This window comes from Strongylocentrotus purpuratus, unplaced genomic scaffold (genome assembly GCF_000002235.5).
Source record: "Strongylocentrotus purpuratus isolate Spur 01 unplaced genomic scaffold, Spur_5.0 spur5_scaffold_21, whole genome shotgun sequence".
In the NCBI taxonomy this organism is placed as follows: Eukaryota; Metazoa; Echinodermata; class Echinoidea; order Camarodonta; family Strongylocentrotidae; genus Strongylocentrotus; species Strongylocentrotus purpuratus.
This window is the reverse complement of record NW_022145607.1, coordinates 3,746,336-3,770,585: the sequence shown is the minus strand read 5'-3', so window position 1 is coordinate 3,770,585 and position 24,250 is coordinate 3,746,336. Positions and strand designations below refer to the sequence as shown.

The window sequence follows — 24,250 nt, the reverse complement described above, 5'->3', positions numbered from 1 at the left end:
TCATATCATAAAGATCATCAATGCCATTGCTCGTTACGTTAACCGCGTAAATGATAACAAAACGCTTACGAAACCGACAGATGAAATCCCTCATACATGTAGATTGAAAACTATATTAATAAGGAGCTTACTTGGATACATTGCAAGGCTATTCTTTTTCTGCATTTTGAACAAATTGTTTGAAGCATTATTTCCAACCTATTTCATAGATAATTGATAGTTGTATTTAGGAACACTGAGATCATTCAAATTTATCAAGTGTATTATAATGTGAAAGAGGATGTCAATTAAGACACATTTTTGCAAGGAGTGTCATAAACAAATGTGTTTGAAGTCGAATATTGATGAAAGAATACAAAAGTTAGGTTTTTTGCATACAACAGAAAACCCAAATTACATACTTTTATCGATATTTGTCTTCATAGACATTTGGGGGGATCTTTGCAGAAGTGTGTCTCAAGCGACATCCTCTCACACATTACGATACAATCAAGGTAAAATTTTACCATCAAATTGTTGGCGAATTGGGGCTCCCAACATTTTAGAGGGGCTTTAAGAAATCTGTAGATATTGATTGGGGCACATTGGAGGTCTTTGCAAGTACTACGTTATTCATCGGAGTAAAATAAGGATATTGTTGTGGTTTCTTCATCTGCTTATCCCTTCTTTCTCTTCTTCTTCTATTTATCTTTATCTTTAAGTTGCTTTTTCTATTTCTTCTTCCTTCCCTCTCCAATTCCATTTCTCTGTCACTGTCTCTCTCCCCCCCCCCTCTTTTTCTTTATCCGTTGTCTTTCTGGTTTTGTTTGTTTGTTAGTTCATTTGCTTTTTGTTTGCGCCATTCGATTGGAGGACACGTGTCCACCCCCCCCCCCCTTAAACCCCTGACTTTAACTACACCATGGCACATACTAGAGAATATCTGAAAAATTACGACTGACAGGGAATAGTGTCGATTGAATTAATATTAACCTGCCGACAGAGCACCTAGGAACAAATTACCATGCTGACAAACGATCATCTTTCTGCGTCTATTATTATTAATGTCTTAAACATGACCTAGGCACCTTTCGGCGGATAACATATCACTATCTTAATTCACCTATATGCTCAGACTCCGGGCTCGCACACACTTGAACTTGGACATAATCAAGTAAACATTCTTTTCCGCCAACTAAAATTAAAATCACTTGAACACGTGGGATCGCTACCATGAGTGAAATATCAATTCACCGACGAATAAATCTCCATAGCGACATCGACCATGACATTACCATAGAAAGCGCCATCATGCAGGCCCGAGGCTTTCATTTGATTTACAAATTGACTCTTCTGAATCGAATACATTTCAGCATTTCATGTAGTCAAGAACATTCAAAAGGTGTATCATTACATAGATTTTTGTAATCCAAATATCCTCATAAATAAAATATGGAGTACATCCGGACATCAAGACTGTTCTCAGAAGCAGACTTAATTTAGGATAGGTTAAATATCGCTAACATGCGTGACGATCGTCCAACACTTTTTGGATTTCTGTCAATACAACTTTAGTCTCTACAAATCACCATAATTTTGTAACTGAATGTAAAATGATACAAAATCTTATCTTTATAAAATGTTTTCCTTGGTTTCAATTCATGACCTATTCATTTTAATTCCTCATCTCTCACATAAAATACAGTAATTTATACGAAAATATAGGGATTGACAATGTCCTTAAATCAATGTCATGTACCAAGACGAGCCTCACTTTCTAATGAAACTACTGAACATGTGGAGTCAGCTGCAACTGTACTTCACATATTACTTAAAATGAGCATACCTTCTAGGCTTATATATATATATTTTTTTAAATACCTTTAGGTGAGTTAGTATCCCATTTCATTTGTAAATGCAACTAATTCACACTCTGACTCACTTTATAAACTTATAATCTACTTATCTCATCATGCATTTCTTTCTCTCTCTCCTACCCCTCCCTCTTTCTCTTCTCCCTCCATTTCTCTCTCTCTCTATCTTTCTCTCTCTCTCTCTCTCTCTCACACACACACACACACACACACACTTTTCTCTTTCTCACTGCCTCTTTCTCTCGTTCTCAATTCATGTCGCTCTTTCTCTCTTTCACTCACTTATAATCTACTTGTCTCATCATGCCAGCCTTTCTTTCTCTCTCTCTCCCTCCCTCCTTCCCTCCCCCTCTCCCCTCCCCCTTTCTTTTCTCTCTCCCTTCTCCCTCTCTCACACAGTTTCTTCTCTCTCACTGCCTCTCCCTCTCACTCACAGACACACTCCAAGCACACATAAATTATTGAAAGACTGTAAGCATCACTGTTTTCTGAGCCTCAATAATATATTAGTATGTTCTAGTTTTACAATACTCAGGAGTGAAAGATCTAAACTCTACCCATAGCAAGGGCATTAAACTGGGAGCCTGTTGTGCTGACACACTATAGAGACAGCACATTTTGGAATGTAAAGGTTGGTATAAAATGTTATGAACTTCAGTATCCCAAGTGAAAAGGTCGCTCCAAGGTGCCTGAATCTTTTATTTTCACTTGTCTCTCTCATGTGGTCCGACCATGAACACTCACTAAAAGACGAATCACATCAACAAAACAACTGTTTACATGCCATGTCATTTAATGAACGCTCATATTGCACTGTCTACAAAAATAATTCACACTGTCATTGACAATCATGTTATTTCATTTATTCATTTTTATCTTTTTAGTGAAAAAAGGCACTGTTGTTCTATCAATTTGTTTTCTCCTTTTCCTTTTTTCCTCTTGCTTTTTTTCCTTCTTCTTCTTCTCATCCTCCCCCTCCTCCTTCTTCTCCTCTTCCTTCTTTTCCATCTTCTTCTTTTCTTCCATCTCTTTCTTCTTCATCTCTTTCTCCTCCTCCTTCTACTTGTACTACGGGTGCAACATTAGATGACACTGTACCAGTCCTTGAAACATTTCATGGTAATTCATCATACTTGGCAAGAGCCATTAACCTCCATCAAAGCTTCAGAGATCCCACCTGGAAAAAGGAATATAAAAAAGGGGGAAAATATTTAATGTATGAAGATGATGCACTGTAATACATATACTCATTGATTTTTAATAGGCTAATTTGATGAAATCAAAAACAAAGGGTCTAGAAACACTTTTCGTAAACATCTCAACGATTACTTGATGAATAAGTGATTGAATTATGCAAGTACACATGTATATATTGTAAATAATCTCCATATTACATTTTTGTTGTTTTTTTTTTGTCAAAAAAATGCAATTTTTTTGTATAAATAATCTGTAGATACATGTATCTATGACTTTTTAACCTGGTATATCCTCTTCATAATTATATTTGGAGTGTAGAAATTGTGCTACGGTATTACTCAACATGTATACTTCTACTGTCAAGTTTTATTTTTTGATAATGATATATTTATTTTTGCCAAGTGTGTGCTAAGAACAGGGGCCAGACTCGACTAGCACATGTGCTATTATTTGGCTCCTTTTCATCACCTTCTATATTCTATGAGAAAAGACATATGTCTAGCATATCAATACTTTGTTAGGTTTTTCTTTAATATGATCTATAATATTCATTTATGAACATGTACCATTCACGATGTATTCAAATGTTTAATCACTGATGTTATTGATGATGAATAAATAAAATCAAATCAAATCAAATCAAATTTGGGGCTAAATCATCTCTGAGGCCAAGCCAAAGATACTGCTTTACTGGCAGGTATACAATACGAATAACAGGGTCTTCATGACATTAGAGCAAAAGATTACTTCCAAGGATGCATCCTATCTACCTCAAGGCTTTCATGATTTGTTGCTTCATCAAACTGTGGATTCAGTGATGAAGTTCATATTTTTAAAAATGGGACAAATAGATTTGAATAAAAAGTAATTAACATCAAAAGATGTCAAAATGAATTCAATTTTCATATAAAAATATACTTATTGAAGATAATAAATAGATGTGTGTAGACAGACACATACATGTATAGAGGTGTGAACAAAAAATTATATAAAAAGACGAATGAAAAACTAACTACAAAGATATGGACAGGTAAATTAATGATTTTAGATAGGCATATTTGGCAACATATACAGTGCGTCCCAGAAAAAACGAAACCGAGAATTAGCGAAGATCAGCCATAGTCGAAATAATTTATGCACGGCTGATTGTCAACGAAACAGAGTTAAGTCTTTTGTCAATTCTGCTTGTTGCTACGGCAGGCAGCCAGTGAAAATGAATTAGTTTAATCAAATTATGAAAATGCAAGCACTACTTTAAACAAACAGAACTTTGTTATTTTTTGCTCATTTTTCATGATTGAGGTGTCATATGAAAGGGCAGAAATTGAACTTTCTAGAAATGTGATTTTCTCTTTGAAATTCAGATACCTTCCGCCAAATGACTTTTTGGTTTCCTCTCTTCAAATTGATTTTAATCACTCATGCGTGAAATATGCATCATATGAGTTGCATCAAATGAAAGAAGAGGATCTAAGCTTTCCAAACATGTGTCATTTATCAATTATAATTATGACTAAGTTATGATAAAACATTGATAGTTCTCGGTTTCGTTTTTTCTGGGATGCACTGTATATATTTTTTTATTCATTATTTTATTATTATTATATATATTTTTTTTAAGGGGGAACTTTTGAAACAACACCAACCACCACTCACCCTAAATCCATTCATTTGCCTCATAGAAGGCGGGGCCTGGAGTGTACTGGTTGCTAGTAGTAACCCTAGTTGTAAACACGCCTCCATGGTGAGTGTGATGCCGTGAACCATCAGATCCTTGTTCCATTCTTGACCTAACCTGTTGGAGAAAAAAGCAGAAAGAGAGAAAATGGTCAACAATACTCAACTATGAATTTGGGTAAAAATCAAAATTAAATAGGTATACCGACATTCCACATTCACATGATAAACTTATTAACAGAAATAGAAATTGTTACCTGTATTCTTCAAATATAATCTTTATATTTCATGACGTAAAATATCATATTTTGGAGTACTTCATGTGAGATAAAGGTCAGAGGGCATTAAGTTTATAACCAAATAGTCAAAAGAGTTGAACTAGAATTTGCAAAGCCATACCATTAGCAAGATATCAATTTTCCCAACACAATGATAATGGGTATCCAGGCTGCTTCTCTGTTTAGACAGTGCTAACATAACTGACCTTGATCTAGACATTTTTAAGGTGATTAAAGACTGTTATTGATATCTCTACATTGACGTCATCTACATGTGGCATTACCTTAGCTTACTGCAATCATTCTTAATTACCAGACAATTAGGCATATGCTGATGTCATTAGACCCAGCTACTTATTGTGTTAAGTTATAATAAGAACGCAAGACCTTTGTGGAGAGTAGGAACACTGGATAATTACCTTATAGAAGTGTCAAGGGGTTTTAATTGATGTAGAAACCTGTGGGAAATAACTTGTGCAGTACACAATGGAACTAGGTTCATCAAATATTGATATAAATGAGTTTTCAAGATCCAAATTAGGGGTATATGTCTTTTTCCTATATTTTTTAATTTTTTATTATTGTTTAATTTGATCTACTAATAGGTATTTTCCAAGGGAATATTGTATACTATGCATGTGCCTGTTTCAGTTTCAGGAGGAAATAGAATATCATAAGTATTCATGGGAGGGATTTGAAAGCTCAAGGCAGAGAAGGATTTAAAAGCTTTCATGAATGACAAATTACCTTCACCTAAAAACAGATTTTTGTATGCGAGTACATAGAACATTCACAAAAAATACTTGTAAATGCATGGAAATACATGGAAATGCATGGAAATACATGGAAATACATGAAAATTCATGAAAATTCATGAAAATTCATTAGAATTCATAAATATTCATGAAAATACATGAAAACTAAAATGTTGTTGAAATGCTAGTGTCATTGAGAGTATAAGTGGGTAATACATGTATTAGATATGAGAGTTGAAGGGAAACTAAACCAACATAATAATTTTGATATTTCTGAAGGTGCAGGTAGAGAACTCACATTCAGCTGCTCTATGTTTCAATTTAAAATACGACTTCACAAGATAAATCCTGACCTTTGACCCGTGTCACTGTTGCATGTCTGATAGAGGACCTTGACGATTGGTAGACTCTTCAGCTGAACTTCTAATCTGCTGCCCTCAGGGGGTATAGGAGGGGAAGGTTGATGAAGAGATGAAGAGCCTGCTTGATCTTTGATGGTAGATGGCGCTCCTCCAAATAGAAGTCTGGTGTCTATTCCCAACAGCCATATCTGAGGAGAACAAATTTATATTTGCATTTTAAAATTATGAAATTACTGGAAGAAATCTTATCAAACAAAGCATTTCAAACAAAGCATTTCAAAATGGCACGATTACTACAAAGTTTTGACCATCTCTTTTTCGAAGTACAAAAGGAAATATGAAATCCACTCCCAGTAAGAACCCTGTAGTAATAATCTCTTAATCTTACCATACCAGAAGCTTAATTTCAGTTTACTGTTAAAAATTTTACTAGCTGGAAAAAAAAATCTTCATTTGAAATGATATTCATGTCTCATTTTTTTCTACAGATTCAGATGTACATGTATTAACAAGATGTAGAAAACAATCCCAATCATGCCTATTTTTTTTAATGCTAATATGCATCAGTAATTAGGCATTTATACCACTTAAAGAATATTGCTATTCATCCTATGTAAACTTATCATTTACTATGCGCCCTCTACCTTTTATCAATTACATATAAACTAATTGACTAATTCTTTCTATAACATAGATCACTGGATCACAGTTATTGTTATTGGTGATTAAAGGAAATCATTTTATTTCTGAAATTCTAACTCACCAGTAACCTTGGTTTATGTTCCTCTTCATCCTCAATGATATACTTGAAGGTCATCTGATTCTTGAACAGAGAAACCATCACACTGCATATTGTTTGCTGGAGAGGATTATTCCTAAGAACATAAAATGTTGCTTTTCATCATTATCATGTTACAAAATCATGTTCAGTGTTCAAAACCAACACATTTAATGTAAAGTTATATCTTTGTTTCATTATCTTTCCAATATTTTTTAATTCTGATTTTGGCAACTTCCGATTTCCAGTTGATTAATCGTTAAATATCCTTTTATCATGAACAATTCAAAAACTTAAAGGTTTTATGCATGAATGTAAACAGGTAAACAGGTAAAATCCATTTTAGTACAAACAAGCAACTCACAGTATACGCTCCTGGAACAATTGCTGGAATTCCTAGATTGAAATCTAGATGACACACAATATTTGTTTAATCCTATCTCTAAAAACTGAAGCTAAAACCTAATTGCAACCAAACCATTAACTTAAATCTTGGACGAAAATAAAGCCTGGATAAAATATTGGATCACCAACTTACATTTTATCAGAGAGATGATTTCTTTTGTGTTGGATACAGACTGCATAGCGGTAGAGCTTTGTGGTTTCTAGCTGACTGCTGCCCCCTATTGACAAGAATAAGACATGATACTTATCATCTTGTGATGAATGCTATAGAGTTAAAAACATTCACTAGAACATTTCAGTATTCTCATGACTGAAAAGTTGTAACAAATCTAGTGGTACCCATAAATTACCTTCAAACATCAGAGTTACAAAGAGCAAGCCTAAAAGTAAATCAGTTTTCACTGAACAGTTTCGCATTCGCCATAGGTTTCATTAACCCTGCTAGCATGAAAGACTCTAATGACCCTGTCTCACCAAAAGTTATATTGAAGAATTAATTATTTAAATCATTTACTCACCTGAGTTATCTATAGATCCCAGAATGTTACCACATCTCTGACACAGCACATTGAATGATTTACCAGTCTGCTGCATAACATAAGATACACAGAAGAAAATGACTATGAATGTGATATTTAAAAAAATGCAATTCTTGTAATATACATACTTAATTACACAAAATCAATGTATTTACTGCAATTGCTGGTTGAAAATATTTATGGTCATGTATCGTCTTAAATGATTAACGTCTATGTTTATGAGACGCATGCACTGCTATTACAATGTACATTTATTCATTCCATTGGAAAATTCAGATGATGATCAAAATAAAATAAGAGGGAATTGGGCAGTCTTAAAGGTAAAGACCAGTATTGGAAAAGCCCCAATTTCAAAAAATGAAATGGAAGCTCTTATTACCAATCATGTGAAAGAATATGTTTTGACTAATGCATGATGATAAAAATTTTACCGGGAAATCGCCTACTAATTGATATATTTGGTAAATTAGTTTATCCTACATGGTCTGTGAGAGATAAACGTACGTGTCGCGCACGTGTGCGTATAGTCCCATATACATCTTTCTGTGTACAGTGCTTGTAACTTTACGAAGACTTGGCCAAATTTCTTATCATTTTGATGATTCCAGAACCTTGCAGTGCACTCCAATACTTATATGCTAGCTAAATGATCAACCTTTTCTGATCGATTCCACATTTCTTTCACAATGCAATCGCATGACCATAACTGGTCTTTACCTTTAAGGCTATGGTACAGTTTACATTCTTAAGTATTACATAAGGGAATCCCACAACATCTGCTCCATGCTTTGTTTCATTACAGATGCAGACTGTGGTCTCGTTAAAGGCATCATTTTACAATGTTAAATCTGAGATGCACGGCCCTACGTGTTATCAGTGTCTGTGATATGGTGTAATATTGAAGCCCTAAAAAAAAGTTGAGCATCAAAATGATCATGAAGTGCCTCAAAAAAATAAAAATCTGTGAGTGACCGGTTTCACCATACCTATTTTCCCCAATATACTGTAGTGTTATAAAAACCATTAAAAAAACAAAAAATGGATTTGATTTCCAATCGTAAATATCTTGATAATTAAACAGGTGATCTGCTTGTAAAAGTCATGGAATTCCTGACTGACCTAAAGGTTTATAATTATGAATGCAGCATGAGCTAAATCCAGAATTTTGTTTCAGAATCTGAGACAAAGTTACTGAGTCACTTTAAGGCTAGGGTTCTGGGTTAGCAGATAACAAAAAGTATAATACAGGAAAAGGATTTTAACCTTTGGACTAAGGTATTATTGTCACTAGTGCATATGATGAAGTACAACAACTGTACACTACCTTGGTATTTGACAGACCAGTCATCTTCTTTACTTCAATCTGGACTGACCCTTTGGTCAGCATTCTTGAGTTAATCAGTAGATGAAGGTCATCCACCATGATGGATCCTTCCTCTGGGTTCAACTGTAGAGGGCTCATCTTGCCTCTTTCCTCGGCGATGACCTTGCTCTTACAGCACCACATGTCGGCGGCCATGTCGCCCCAGTCTCCTGACGGCAGTGGAAGAACCTTCTTGAAACCACTGGAACAAAATCAGAACAACAGTAATCATTATAAAACTTTTCAAATAACTGCATCATTTACACTGACAAGTATGTTGATTGGTCGTGCAGGGATCATGATTAGAAATACACGTATGTAAATAGTTATACAAGTCATTTTGAAATCTAAGGTTAGTCAAATCAAAATATATGTGTACAACTGAGCTTAGCAGTCGCCTCTTGAATAAAATTAATAACTTTTCAAGTTTTGGATGTAGATATAACCAAAATGCCGTGAACAGAATCGCGATCGTGGAGTGTTTTTAAACTTGTCCTTCCTTCGGAACAACCTTTTCCAGGTCGCAAGCTGTGTAGGCAGCGCTCAAAATACACGGAGACGGTGGGCGATTCGCCCTCGTGAGCTACATAATCGCCCCCGTCAGGTTGCTCACGGGGGCGATTGCAAAATTAAAAATCGCCCCCGTGGAATTATAGAATAAAGATTATCTTTTCTGTTATAACTTTAACACAATATTTAGTTTCAATTTTCAAACCTTAAACCAATGAAACGGAAATTAGATTAGCGTGCAAGATTTCCCGTTCTATGAATAGGCCTATTAATTATTACCGATTCAGCTTGCAGTGCAGTGCCGCCGTCAGCAGTGGTTATAGGCCTACTGCGCCGTTAGTAACGGTACGTGTGCACGCTGCCGCGCCATGTCTGCTGGAGCTGGAGGCGATCGCGCAAGGGCAGAAACATGGTCATGGAGAAGTTTTTTGTTGTGAAAGCGTAAACCCGCTAAAATCTGGTAATTTTAAATGACCAGCAAATAATGAACCACGACCAGTAAATCAATATTAGGGACTTTTAGATTTGCACGATGAGAACGTGGACTGCAACGTGTGACCTCCTTTTAAGGCACTGCCAGTGCTTAAAAGGACGTCAGATGTGAGGGGGCTGGATAAATGCACATATATTTGTTTTGGGGGGTCCAGTTTTTTGGGAACATTTTTGGGCCGACTCAGCCGGCCGGTGAATATTAAAGCGGGGGGATGCTGGAGAGGAGGACTACTGATCTATTTTATTTTTTTCAAGGGGGGGGGGGGAGTGAAGCGCCGTTTTAGCATGACTTTCTTTTTAACTCTTACTTTCACCTATCTCAGATAACCCTAAGTTTTTGGTTGCTGCTTTAGTTGATAATGCATGATTAAAATAAAGAGAGAGAGAGAGAGGGAACCACCATCATTTTGCAATGGTTCAGGGTTTGTGTAATGTACATTTGAAACCATTTCTTAGCGTCTCAACCCTAAAAAAATAGCAAAACTATTTTTGAGGAAAATCATTATACTGAACTGAATGAAGAATAATAGCTTTATATTGGCTCATACTAATACTGATACGAGCTAAAGTATTTGTATAGAGGTATTCCAAAATGACATTCTGATAATCAATATTTTGTTCTGGTATCATCATATGTATATACGCATAATACAACTGATCTCTATGATTTCTTAACGTGACATAGCTTCTTCTCCCCCTGCAAACAAAAAAGAAAACAAGGTTATTTAATAAAAGGATCATACGACAAATAATCATTGTGATTCAAATTGTTGCAAGGATTTTTTTGAATAAGCAATGCTTTTCACCAGAAACTTCTTTGAAAAAACGACTTTTACAAATCACAGCCATGCAAATCTGCCACTGTGTTGTAGGATCACTTTCAGATTAGGAGAAATGTATTCTTTAATGAGTATTTTACATTGAATGGAACGTCTCAACTCAGTAAGCATGGCAGAGATTTGTAAAAGTTGTTTTTACAAAGAAGATTCGGGTGAATAGCAGTGCTTATTCAAACAAATATTCGCATCAATTTGAATCACAATCATTATTTGTCGCTTAATCCCTTTTGATGACCTTGTTTTCTTTCTCGTTTGAAAGGGGAGAAGAAGATATGCCACGTTAAAGACATCATAAAGATCAGTGTTGTATGTGTATATATTATATACACAGGCCCCGCGGAACGTTTATCAAAATGGGGGTCTAAAGTATTTACGATCAGGTAGAGGGTAGCGAGCGTAAATTGGTGGGGGGGGGGGTCCAGAGGTTTTAGGCATTTAATTACGGTCAGAGAAGCAAAAATATTTTGATGCCGCATTTGTGTCACTGGCAGGTCAGGGGGGGGGGCGTTTTCTATTTTATTTCTTAAGGTAAAATGTACGTTACTATCCTATTTTTTACCGGTTTGTGAGGCTAGGGGGGGTGGCCGGTAGAATCGGCCCGTGGATCCGCGCCTGTCCAAAATAGCACACACACAAAATCGCCTCGCCGCTATGCGGTTCAGTAAAGAAAGGATGTAAAGGTTGCTCCGAATAATGAGGAGGAAATAATGTGCAGAACGGGAAAAAATCGAGAGAATGTCATCAGGGGATGAAAGTCAGTAACAGCTATGTAGCTTGTATGGATATTTGTATAAACAAGAGCCCCCGTCAGTACTAAAAGAGCCCCTGTGAGAAGGCTCATGGGGGCTCTTTTTTGGGGGAAGAGCCCCCGTGGACAAAAAATTAATTAGAGCCCTGTGTGTAGGATTTGTTTGGAATTTTGCTGCCACCCAGTGCCGGCCGAGACATGACAGCACAGTACAGCCGCACAAAATAGACCAGAAGGGACTAAGTCATCAAGCCATCCCAGAGTGCATTTTAAATGGGGGCATGATAGTAACGTCCAGGCATTGATTACGGAGATCCCATTAATTTAAAGGCTACATTGGTCACTACGCTTCCTATATCAAACACTCGACTAAAGGTTAGGTTCTGATATGACACAGTAAGCCACCGTCAATGAATGGAAACTGCTTGCAATAAAGGTTCAACCCGTTTTCACTTAGTTATAATACAGAAATGTGAAGCACATTTAATACATTTACATCCTTGTATATAAAACCCCGTTTTAATTGGAAAATAAAGTAGCGGTGACGTCCGGACGTTGGCTGGATGAAATTTACCCACTTCCAATTAACGTCCGGACAATATCGAGGTAAAACTCACTCTAGTCGAGCCAGGGTGATATCCTGATAAACAGCCTATTAAGACGCTCGCGGAACTGTACCCGGGTAAATCGGCGTGAAAAAAAGTATACATACACACAGCCCGCGCCAGCTGATCGCGATAAGACAGGTGCGGTTGTTTGGTAACCTACCTGGGTGAGGTTTTCGCAGATGGCTGATTAAGACGGTGTCCAAAAGCTCACCCCATGTTTTACGATCAGACCCCCCACTGTTTCTCATCGCTCAGGTGAGATCAAAAATTTCTATTAAGACGGGGCTTTAAATCCCACTGTTTACTATATCTAAATGAGGCTTTAGTATCTCACCCAGAAGGTTGAACAAGAGGCGCACCACATCTTGAGCAAGACACCTCACAGCTTGGATTTTCCAGTGCCTTGAGAAACAGGTCACCAGTCTCTTCATCCAGCTCTCCTCCCTTCTCTGGCTCTGCCTCCTGTGCTCCATTTAAATCATCAGTCTCCAGCTGGAGTCTCATCTGGATCCCTTCTCCCTGGATCCACTCCAGTCCACTACAGGATCCAGGCAGAGCTCGGAGCCCCTCGGGGAGGAGAAATGTCCATTGTTTGAGTGGTTTGTCTTGAACCAGGCTGATGGCATCTGATCTAACTTCTATGCTGTATGGTGCTTGATGGGGATTCCTGCAAATATGAGATGAGTTTAAAGGCCGTCTGTACTAGTTTAGCTAGGAGGAATTAGACCACCCAGGGAGGTCACTGACAGGTGGCAGATCTCATCAACTCAGCTCTCAATGAACATAAGAAAAAGAGGATCATGGGGACCAATGGTCACTGATTAGGCATTGTTTTCTATATAGAGGGAGCAGGTAGCTACAAGTAGTACAGTGGGCCTTTAATGTTTCTCTGTAACAAACAGTGAGCAAGCGAGCTCCCTATGGGCTTAGTATATGTGGCTGAATACTACCGATGCAATGCCGAGAAACAAAATGTACTTCCATGATTTCAATAAGAAGTGAAAATAATTCTGGAACAAACAGTCCAAAAATTTAATTTTTCTTGTTCTTAAGTGGGTGAAACCCAGCCCCTTATATTTCTCTAGAATTGAAATTTTAACACTGTCTTTTACACTGGTCAATGTTATCAGTGTTATGATCAATAGTAGGGGTTTCAGGTGATTTTTGTCTTTTATAGCTGAAGCTTAATTTCCTTCAAAAGTTGATAGAATGTAATTTTAGAAGCATAATGCAGTTTAAATTTTGAAAATCGGTCAAAGCGTTAAAGAGTTACAATTTTTTTAAGAATTATTTTTTAGGGAATTTTTTCACAGAGGTCACATGATCAAATCTTTTATTCCTATTGTTTTAAAGATGGCACCATTGTGGTACTCTTTGTATAGGAATTTGGCATGTACGTTTACAACATATTTATCAATATCTCTGAGATGCAGAATCCAACAGCGATGAAATTTTGTATATACCTCCGCAAAATACAATAGATTGTAATTAATATTTTCTTGACATTATTAATCATATTTTAAATATGCAAATTTATGCAAATTTATTCAATTATATGGAAAATGGTGATATCCCTTGAATTAAATGAGTCAGAAATCTAGTTTTCACAAATGTTATGCATATCTTTGCAAGATACAGGAATTTGTAATTCATATTTCTTGACATTAGTGTGTAATAATTAAATATGCAAATTTATGCAAATTTATGCAAATTTATTCAATTATATGGGAAATGGTGATATCCCTTGAATTAAAAGAGTCAGAAATCTAGTTTTCACAAATGTTATGCATATCTTTGCAAGATACAGGAATTTGTAATTCATATTTCTTGACATTAGTGAGTAATAATTAAATATGCAAATTTATGCGAATTTATTCAATAAAATGAAAAAACTATGATATCCCTTAAATTTAAGGAATCAGACATTTTTTTTCTCACATTATTGTGTACTTATCTTTGCAAGATACAATATATTTTAATTCAAGGTTTTTCAAATTTATACAGAAATGTAATCCTTGTTTTCAAATAAAGAAAAACAAACACATGTACAGCTTTATGCACACCGCCAAACATGAATGCTCACACACTCACTTACAAACATAACCACATACGGACAAATACACACACAATAACAATTAACAGAGACTTCCAACTTTCATACCATACAAGTTTCCAAACATATAAGTACATACAATAAAGACTAATATATTTAATGTTTGAATTTGTTCTTATTTATTTGCTATTCTTTTCTTTAAAGGTTGGTTCCATTGCATTTTCTTTGTAATTATTTTTGTTTTGTTACATCTTCTTTGCATGATAATTTGTTTTGGTTCCGTCACAACTTCTCGGGTATACTTCAATTTTCAATTTGCACCAAATTAAAATTAATTTGTTCTAGTTAAAGTTAACACTGCTCAGCTTTGACTTGTGAGATTGACTCAAATGTTACTAATCACTTGATCAGAAAATAATATTAAACAATTCATTCCTTCTTGTTCTGCTCAGCTTCGAATTTTCAGATTAACTGCTTTCAAATGTTACTAATCAGTTGATCAGAAATGAATATTAAACAATTCCTTCTTGCTCAACCTAATACTGCTCAGTTTTGAATTCTCTTTTCAAACTTTATTAATCGCTTGAGCAGAAATCAATCTTTCACAATTAATTCATTCTTCTTCAAGTCAGATAGAAGGTTGTACTCCTTGAGTTCATCCTCATCCTCATAATCAATGAAGAAGAGGGTCTTCAGGTTATCAGTCTTGTAAGAACTAATACCAGTCACCACACCATGGATCCAGACTTTCACATGTTCAATTAGGAAGACGTGTTCGATCCTCTTGCCTACAAGTAACTCTGGGTTCAGAAGAAGTTCATCCAGATATTGTTTTGATGCAATTGCTGCTCTCTTCTTCTTTTCCTCTTCTATTTTTTTGAACATCTTATTTTTCTGCTCTTGAAAGCTTTCAACTTGATCTTCAGGTGCTGTGTACTCGAAGCTGCTTCCAGCACTGCTTTCCCTTTGCTGAATTGCAGCGGCTTCTACTGGGTCAGGTTGTGGTTGGGTTTGTAGATTGTTGTGCTTCACAACATCTACTAAATGTTGCATCATCTCTCCTCTTGTAAACGGCTGCCCTTGATGAGATAGCTGGAAATGTTCTTTTGACGGACCTTGACATTTAAGGACCTTCTGTAAGAATAACAGCTGTGTGTACAGTATTCTTCTTATTTGTTCGTCTGATTTTGTGCTCTCAATGTCTCCAACCATCTCTGTTATCTTCTGCTCTGAAGTCCACACTCCACCAAGCTCAACTACTTCATTGACCAAGTCTGCTGTCGACTTCATTCTCTTTTCCTCAAGATCCTTCCTCTTTTGTGATGCCTTTTGAAGAGCTTCCCATTTCTGCTGTTTGATAGCCTTCTTCCGTTCGGCATATCTCCTAAGAACATCGTCTGAGCACTGCCTTGCCGCCTTCATATATTTCCCTCTTTCTTTCTCTGACAGAGAGTCAAGCCACTCCGGCATCTTATTGTTGGTCCACATGATGAGTGCTTCAAGAGTGGTGATTCTGGCAGAGGGTTTTTTGCGGACAAGCAGATCGAGTTGTGCAAAATCCCTCTCTCCAATCATGTTGGTGCTTGGGACATTGTGGTATGCTGCCTTGACGTCATCAGCCAGGTCCCAATACTTTCCTCCAGGTAGCTGGTCTTTGCACTGGCGTTGAAGGATGAGCAGGACAGCACAGCTTATCAACTCAAGGGCTTGGGTGGTCAGCATCTCTGCTTCAGCATCAGTACTGTCTAGGAGCTTCTTTGAGATGTCATCTCCTGTGCTAATGTTGAAGGGGCTGTCACCTGCCAGGAGAGGGGATGCGTCTTCCTTCCATACCATGAGCTTGGTTTGGAGTTGATGGAGTGGCTCATTCGTGTCGAAAATGTTGCCCGAGCTGATAATCCTTTCCCAAAGGGGCTTGATGGCAGCGATGTAAAATATGCCAAGTGCTCGTATCTCGGCCACCAAGAGCTTCTCATTGATGTCCTCTTCGATTGCCAGGAGAAGGTTGTTACGATTTTGAATCATTGAAAGAAACTCCTGAATGTGAGGAACGTGGAAATAAAGGGCGGAGGCACCTTCAAAAAGAATGTTCGCACGATTTCCAATGTAATCAACCAGATGATTCTTCGTCCCACAAGCGTTTGACAGAAAGGCTGAAAAGACATCTTCAACTCCCGACTTGTCACATCCCCGGTGATGAAAGGCCTTACTCGATATCCTGATGAGTCTTGTGGCGCCAGATTCTGATGTTTGCAATGTGTGTGCATGCCTTCCTGATGTTGTAATATCTTCAAACGCTTTCAGGGCTTTGTCCACTTCTTCAGCGAAGTTTATTAGGGGATGCATTTTACAGAAAAATTTCCCGAAGTCACTTACACAAGCTTGAACATCACCTGGAAGCTGATTCCACTGTTTGACAACTTGAGGAAGGAGGTCCTGACGAAGTGCTCTCAACCTATCATTGAATTGCGGCATGGTAGCCCCTTGATCAGTCATTGTTGACTTCACAGTTGTAACCAATTCCTTGTACATGTCTTCTTGATTACCACCCTCAAGTTGAGCGAGAGATGAAGCCAGTGTGTTGATTCTGTCCTTGAAGGCATCCATTACAGCTTCAGTATCACCTGCAGCCATCTCAACTAAGCCCATTGTTCGCGATGTCCCATCTGGCAATGTCACTTGAAAATTTTGATATTTCCGATGATGTTTGGTAGTACCATCTCCGTGAATGCAGTTTCCAAGTGCTTTTTCTGGTGTTGCTGACTTCATTGCCAGGGCAACTTCAATCGTTGCTAGATGGTTTGCTTCCACGGCCAATCTCGATACTGTCCCTGCCGAAGGGAGACGCCCGATGTTTTTTCCAGTCAAGTTTTTGATGACAGTTCTAATGACGGAAGTAACCTTCCGTAAGGACACATTCTGCGCAAGCAACTCCATGATAGTTTTGCGGATGCAGTCGTTATATCTACCATTTTCGAATGTCATGATGGTATTGTCCTCCATTAAACCTATCACTTCCTCCAATTCCTTTTCCCTCTTCTCTAGGAACGACACTCTCTCCTTCAGGTCCATCAGATCCTGCACGTCTGCACCAGATGTATGTCGTCGCCGGAGATACCTGGCTTGGTCATAGACCTTTCTCCGAGACTGGTTGATATGTTTGGAATGCGCTTCCATGGATTGCACTCTATCTTTTGATGAGCTGAGTTGGTTTCTGTTTTGTTCGAGATCTTCTTTTAACTCTTTGACGAGAGTAGATAATTCTGAATTATCATCCTTCAGCTTTGTTATGCTTTCATCTCTCCTTTTGATCCTCTTGTTAACATTCCTGGCATTTACTTTCTGAAGTTTTCCTTGACATGCTACAAGTTTTTTCTCCAATTCGAGCAGTTCTTTTTCTTTTTCTTCATACTTTTTCTTGTATGCGTTCAGTTCCTGACAAGTTGGATCGAACTCTGCAGTGATTTGCTTCATCTTCTTGCACAGGAATACAAAACTATCCTGTAGCGTGCTGAAATCAGCAATTTCTTTCTGTCTTGCTTTGCGCATGTCGAGCTCCTCCTCTAAAAACTCCAGACGATGCCTTTGGTCTTCTATTGTTCCTTCCATTCCTGCCAATTTCCGTTTCACTCCTTTGTTGTCTGTCTTGATTTCAGCGATTTGCGCTCTCATTTTCTTCTTCCTAGGTGTGTCTGGCTCCTTCAATTGCTTGCTTCTCAAGACTAAGAATTCCTTATCTAGAAGACTTGACAATTTCTGTACCTGTACAATACCTTTAGCATTTTTTTTAATATGTTTGTACTTTGTTACAACCTCTTTAACATAATTACAAACTTTATGGTCGTTAGCAGAAACACCACCTAACTTGATCAATATTCTAGCAATTCCCATATTTGACATTCTATTCTCTTTCAAGAAGTCGTACAGTTCTACTACAAGACCATTTTGCAATTTCTCCACAGTGGGCAAATCCTCCTGTCCCGTGAAGAGGTCCCGGTGAAGATCCATGGCTGTACAGTATGGCCCAATATCTGCAGGGGAAAAACATAAAAGAGAAAAGCAAACTATTAATTTATGAATCATATTATGTCATTTATTGTCAAGTCAATAGCTTTAATTTAGTAACTGAGTAATTGTTGTGTCATATGTGTATTCATTGTGATTGTTCTGCCTATTAAATTAATACAATGCTTATTTACTGATGAGGATTGGATGAACTTAAAATTTGAAAACATATGTATATTCCATTCATCATAAATCACAGATTCCAAATAAGATGTTCATTTAATTTTGGGACGATTAACCATAATAAAAAACAGTGACAACAATAATTACCGTTGCTTCCTCCGGGGATTGCCGTCGCTTGAGAAGCTGATGATCCGGCCGCTACTCCAGGAGCTGATGACCCCGCTGCTAGTGCTACAGGAGCTGTTACTGTTAACAAAACAAAATTAGAAAAGATGAATAATATAACACCATTCTTATTTCCTTAGCGTATTTTGTCATGATAAATACTACTATAAAGATTCAAGGCAACAATTATTAATTAAAACTAAAATGTTCATTTAATTCATGCATGATTTACCATTTGAAAATAAACAGTGACAACAATAATTACCATTGCTTCCTCCTGGGATTGAAGTCGCTTGAGGAGCTAACGATCCTGGAGCTGATGATCCCGCTGCTGATGATACAGGAGCTGTTACTATTTACAAAACAAAATTAGAAAAGATAAATAAATTAACGCCATTCTTATTTCCTGAGCTAATTTTGTATCATTATCCAGATTGAGGGCAATGAAATTGAGTTAACCAACAACAAACTAAATGAATTAAAACATAGACTCTTTGTACAGTATAATATAAGTTGGTTACCAAATTATCTTCAACACTTAATATTATTTCATTAACAAAAATAAATTAATCTAATTAATTTATAAAGAATGAAAGATGATACCTACCTTCAGCTTCATCATGTTCAAGATTAGTCCCTGACAAAATCCCCTTGTCTTTAGCCTCATCCATTGCACTTGCTGGCTCCTCTGACTCTGTGTTTGCCATCTACAAATATAAAATAAAACATTAAAATCAATCAAAGAAATGTTCACATAACGTTCATTTCCGAAACAAAACATGTAATGTAATATTGTCATAATAATAAGTAATGCCTCCGGCCCCTTTGTTAGCGAAGGCACAATTATTTTTGAGAAGAAAAAAAAATTGATTATTTATAATTACTGTCTAGGGTAGTCTACTTAATGTAGTTCGGTCGAACTTGAAAATTGATTGTAATTTTGAGTACTTTTATAACAATTTTTAAAATTAGGGTCTACAATAAGTTATGTAACTGATTATCCAGTTCAAGAAGTAACAATCAGTGAAATATTTGAACAGAAACATTTGGTTAGAATAACAAATAGATCTAGACTAACATTAATATGCACATTCATTGACAGTGATTTAGTTTTCAGCCGGGTTTTCAGACAGGTGGAGGAGGTAAATAAATGAGAAATGGATCAATAAAGAAGTTCCACACAATAAATAAAATATGTTATCAACGAGAATCTTGCGCAAAGAACATAGATTTCACATTATTTATGATCAGAAAACTGCTAGGGAGTACAGAGAATCGTGGAGAAATGCAACTATAAACTCAAGCAAACGTAACATTCAACGTATGGGACTAGAGTGAGTTCACACAAGTTGCGCAAGAATAAAATCCGGAGGCCTCAATTCCGTCCTTAAAATTGTCTTATTCTTTTAAAAGTGGCATTTTGTAATGTTTATATGACCAAACATACATACCATGTAATATTTTGTCTCCAAAATAACCAAAAAGTCACAAGATCAACATTTTATCCGATTTGTTTCAAGAATTTTCCGTCAAAAATTTATCGTTGTTGTGGTAAATACCATTTTTTCACACAGGTAACTATCGCATTTATCTGGATTTTTTCCCGAACCGAACTTTAAATAAAAATATAGAAATGTGCTTTAAATGTTACCAAACATAATCAAAGTCCTTAATTATCTACTAGAACTAGTTTAAACTCGTGGAATTTCGCTTAAAAACGTAAATATTTACGTATTTGTCATATTGTTGAATTTAACACCCCCACCCGAAAAATGGACCTGCCCATGTGTCTGTGCAAGCTCAAGCGGTCTTCGCACAGCTCGCTCACGACGAAGCTCAAATTCGATCGTTTATTTTCATGAATCGGGCCTTAATAATTGTTTTTTCCGCTCTTCAAATTTGATAAAACATCGACAATGAATACATTTTCTGAATCAGCAGACTCTATATTTTCATACTCACCATCCTAAGTTGGATGCAGATTACGGGAAAATGATGAAATCGTAGCTTTTAAAACTTCATGGCATTGTTTCGTCAGTTCTCCTTGCACTACAAACACTTAGGTTATATCAGCACGGAGGGCACTTTCTCGGCTTCAATCGGGTATGTTCGGATTTTATTTGTCAACAAATACTAAGAGCGGGGGAGAGACGAAAGGAGGCGAAGTCTTAACGATGTTTTCCGAAAAGTACGATATTGCGGTGCCTTCGCAACGCTCCGTGATTTTTAGAGCGAAGTTGTGTGTGGCTACGGAGTTTACGTAATAATCGAAAGACACACAGAGAATACTACACTTTCGCTCTCTCGATCGCCCAGTGCGAACTCATGACGTCATCACTCTGAAACCCCTATCAATAGGCAGCTTTCATGAATCGTAACATTAGATAACACTACTTGGCAAATAATTATTTATCGTCACATTGAAACATGATTCTGGTAAAATTGCAAATAAACACGATTAAAGAAGAAAATATGAATGCAAGTACTACTTTTCTTCACAAATAGTTACATTTAAAGCAGTTTTTATGTGAAATTATTGGTGGTCGGAAGCAGTGTTTTTACATCAGGAGTGGTGGGCCTAAATCCCCCGTGAAGATCGGGCCCGCTCAGTGCCGACCACCGGAGCTAGAACACTGGTGTGTGGTAGTCTTACTTTCAATCAGCGGCGACCTTGGCAAACGTGAATAATTTTTGTTTAACCGAACAACGTCCGGTTTTGACTAGCGGTTAAACGGAATTGGAAATATCCGTAATGTTACAACACCATGAACACTAGACTAGTACATTTATTGGCACTAATGTACCTTTGCACCGGGAGGTATGTACGTGTGCTTCATTCCCTCACACACAAGTTACGTGTAGAGTCTACATGGAGTGGGAAAGACCATGGGAAACCAATGGCAATGGCATGTATTGAATGACAAATGCCGGGTGGTTGAGTTGTGCTGTGCTGCCTGTGCGACCATGGCAATGCACAAAATTAATACAGGTTTAGTTTAGAACAAGGCCAAGGGTCCATTTATTTATCAATATTGTAAAATCCTTGAAGAGTGTAAAAATAAATGATTTGAATGGATTGTAATATTTGAACGGAATCTTGTGCTAGCATTAGCAAAGCCATCAAAGGCGAATAAGTTGCTGGCAAACATCATACGCGAAGCTTCGCCACGCTACGCGCCACCGACGCGCCACGCCTCCAGGTGCGGCGGAGCTGAGCTCCCTCAAACAAAGCCTCAACCGTCGCGGACCGGCAACTTCCTTTACTTTCTAACGTACTACTACTTACCCTTGACAGTTGTCAGTAAAACTATTATTAGAAGCTCCATGTACTCTTATGGCTATTTGAACTGCTTTTAACTGTCTCCTAAATTCACCATATAAAACTGGATCTTTCATTTCTCTTCGTTTCAGTTCTGTCCTTTCAAATCAGAATCACGGATCTCACACGAGTTCTCCTATGAAATAGGGTGTCATTGACTAAACAAATAAAATAGGAAAATAAATATAATACCCCTCGCTAAAAATAAATCTAAAGCTCTTTTTTCCTCGTGTAAACCATCCAAATATATATATATATATATCCTGAAGTCTGAACGATGTAAACTCGAAAATATATTGAACAGAATGATGGTTTTCATTTAAATTGACAACATATCTTTAATTTAATTTTTGATACCGGTATGTTGCCAATCAATTTATTTCCATTAATTCATCTAAAATTATTTCTTAATCGGTTCCAGTGAATTAAGACTTACCTTAAGAATTTAGAATACCCCGTGAATTCGAGCACACAACTAACTCTCTCTCTCTCTCTCTCTCTCTCTCTCTCTCTCTCTCTCTATCTCTCCCTGTTCCCTATCTCTAGCTCTCTCTCTCTCTCCGCCATATCCCCCTCTCCCTCTTAACGATCTCTCTCTCTCTCTCTCTCTCTCTCTCTCTTTCTCTCTGTCTTTATTTATATATATCATCATAATCATTCTCTATATTTCACCTCCATTCTCTCTGTCTCTGTTTCCTCTCCACCCCCCCCCCCCCACCATCTCCTTCCCTTAATGTCTGTCCCAATCCATTTCTCTTTCTCATGATATCATGGTGTGTGTTTTTGTAATATCTTCCAAGTTATGCTGATAACATTTACGAAGTTATGTACGGACTGGCGGCAGGGGGTTCGAGGTTTCGAACACTCCCGCGAGTATGATATAATTACATGTATAGAGAGCACATATCCTTTAAAGGACAAATTGAAATATCTAGCAAAGACTAATACTTTAAAGATACTATGTCCCTTTTGCAGCCAACATCAATTTCTGTAGAACTTTGCAGGAATTATGAATATGTCATTTATGTCCTATCTGTGAAATTTAAACTTTAGCAGTGTCCTTATATTCAAATTATGCAAGGAAACCCGTTTACTTGCTAGCAGTGGCGGATCCAGGGGGGGGGGCCCCGGGGGGCCCGGGCCCCCCCCCCCCCCTTGAGAAAAAAATCATGTAAAATCACGTGATTTTTACCTTTTTGGGGGGTTGGGCCCCCCCCCCCCCTGGCGCTCAAGGGGGGGGTGCAAATTGAAATTTTTTTGAGGATCAAAAAAAAAAAAAATGTGCTCACTACCCCCCCCCCCCCCCCCCCCCCCCCCCCCCCCCCCCCCCCCCCCCACTGAGCGAATTTTTGGCCGGCGCGTTTTTCAAATTTTCGAGAGCAAAAAAAAAAAAAAAAAAAATTGTGTTCTGTACCCCCCCCCCCCCCCCCACTGAGCGACTTTTCGGCCGGCGCGATTTTCAAATTTTCGGGAGCAAAAAAAAAAAAAAGTTGGGCCCCCTCCCCTAAGAAATCCTGGATCCGCGCCTGCTTGCTAGACTTCACTGTCAGACACTATTGAGTAACTGACTGGCTTTTTGTTCTTCTTTGGTATAAATAACATACATAAAATGAGCTGTAAAGGGTACATGAGCATTTGTCTTCATCAATAACCCACTTCTTGTAATGGCCAAAATTAACTGATTGAATCTTTGCGCAGCATAAACGTACGGCCATTCGGTACAATGGTCTGAGAAATCAGAATATTACTTACTGGCTCTATAGCTCTTAAGTCGATTCGACAATTAATAGTCGTTATTTTCCCACTTAAAGACATTTTCAAGCACCCCTTTTTTAAGGGAAGTTCTAAATTAGTATTATCTTTCAAATGTTGTTGGAATTTAACCTTTTCATTTTGTTGGCCTGCAAATGGGACATAGTACCTTTAAAGAATTTTGTTCAAGAAATAAAGAAATACTTATTTTAATGCGAATAGTAGCTAGCATGACTATAATTGTTAAAACAATTTCAGGAGCACATCCCTTTAATACAGTTATATCGTTCGTGTTTCCGGGTAAAAATAATGTCCTAAATTTTCCTGCAGGTCAGAGGGAAATCCCTCTCACTCCATAACTATCTTTTG

At 37.3% G+C, this 24,250-nt stretch overlaps 2 protein-coding genes across 3 annotated transcripts; both read right to left on the bottom strand.

Moving 5' to 3' along the window:
- Nucleotides 1-2,628: 2,628 nt before the first annotated feature.
- Nucleotides 2,629-22,254, bottom strand: LOC105447173 (E3 ubiquitin-protein ligase E3D-like). The gene is made up of 9 exons (XM_030995034.1): nucleotides 22,097-22,254; nucleotides 12,739-13,071; nucleotides 9,169-9,409; nucleotides 7,824-7,893; nucleotides 7,439-7,523; nucleotides 6,886-6,997; nucleotides 6,114-6,310; nucleotides 4,707-4,845; nucleotides 2,629-3,030 (listed from the first exon to the last, which is right to left on the bottom strand). Exons 1-9 carry the CDS (start codon nucleotides 22,204-22,206, stop codon nucleotides 3,010-3,012), a joined length of 1,308 nt encoding a protein of 435 aa, XP_030850894.1. The 5' UTR covers nucleotides 22,207-22,254; the 3' UTR covers nucleotides 2,629-3,009.
- LOC105447354 lies at nucleotides 13,990-21,065 on the bottom strand. Of its 2 annotated transcripts, XM_011685266.2 has the most exons (5): nucleotides 20,773-21,065; nucleotides 19,418-19,517; nucleotides 19,076-19,162; nucleotides 18,793-18,891; nucleotides 13,990-18,488 (listed from the first exon to the last, which is right to left on the bottom strand). In XM_011685266.2, the coding sequence occupies exons 1-5, from the start codon at nucleotides 20,773-20,775 to the stop codon at nucleotides 15,052-15,054; spliced, it is 3,726 nt and encodes a 1,241-aa protein (XP_011683568.2). In that variant the 5' UTR covers nucleotides 20,776-21,065; the 3' UTR covers nucleotides 13,990-15,051. The 2 variants fall into 2 exon arrangements, with proteins under 2 accessions (XP_011683568.2, XP_011683569.2); XM_011685267.2 differs by lacking the exon at nucleotides 18,793-18,891.
- Nucleotides 22,255-24,250: the final 1,996 nt, after the last annotated feature.

Excerpts from the sequence above, each read along its gene's own strand:
- LOC105447173 (XM_030995034.1), bottom strand. The coding sequence starts at position 22,206 with ATGAAAGATCCAGTTTTATATGGTGAATTTAGGAGACAGTTAAAAGCA. Across the intron at positions 9,410-12,738 it reads CCTCTTGTTCAACCTTCTGG|TGGTTTCAAGAAGGTTCTTC; the intron begins GTGAGATACTAA and ends ATTTTGTTCCAG. Across the intron at positions 6,998-7,438 it reads AATCATCTCTCTGATAAAAT|GAATAATCCTCTCCAGCAAA; the intron begins GTAAGTTGGTGA and ends TTATGTTCTTAG.
- LOC105447354 (XM_011685266.2), bottom strand. Across the intron at positions 19,163-19,417 it reads TGAACATGATGAAGCTGAAG|TAACAGCTCCTGTATCATCA; the intron begins GTAGGTATCATC and ends TTTTGTAAATAG. Across the intron at positions 18,892-19,075 it reads AATCCCAGGAGGAAGCAATG|TAACAGCTCCTGTAGCACTA; the intron begins GTAATTATTGTT and ends TTTTGTTAACAG.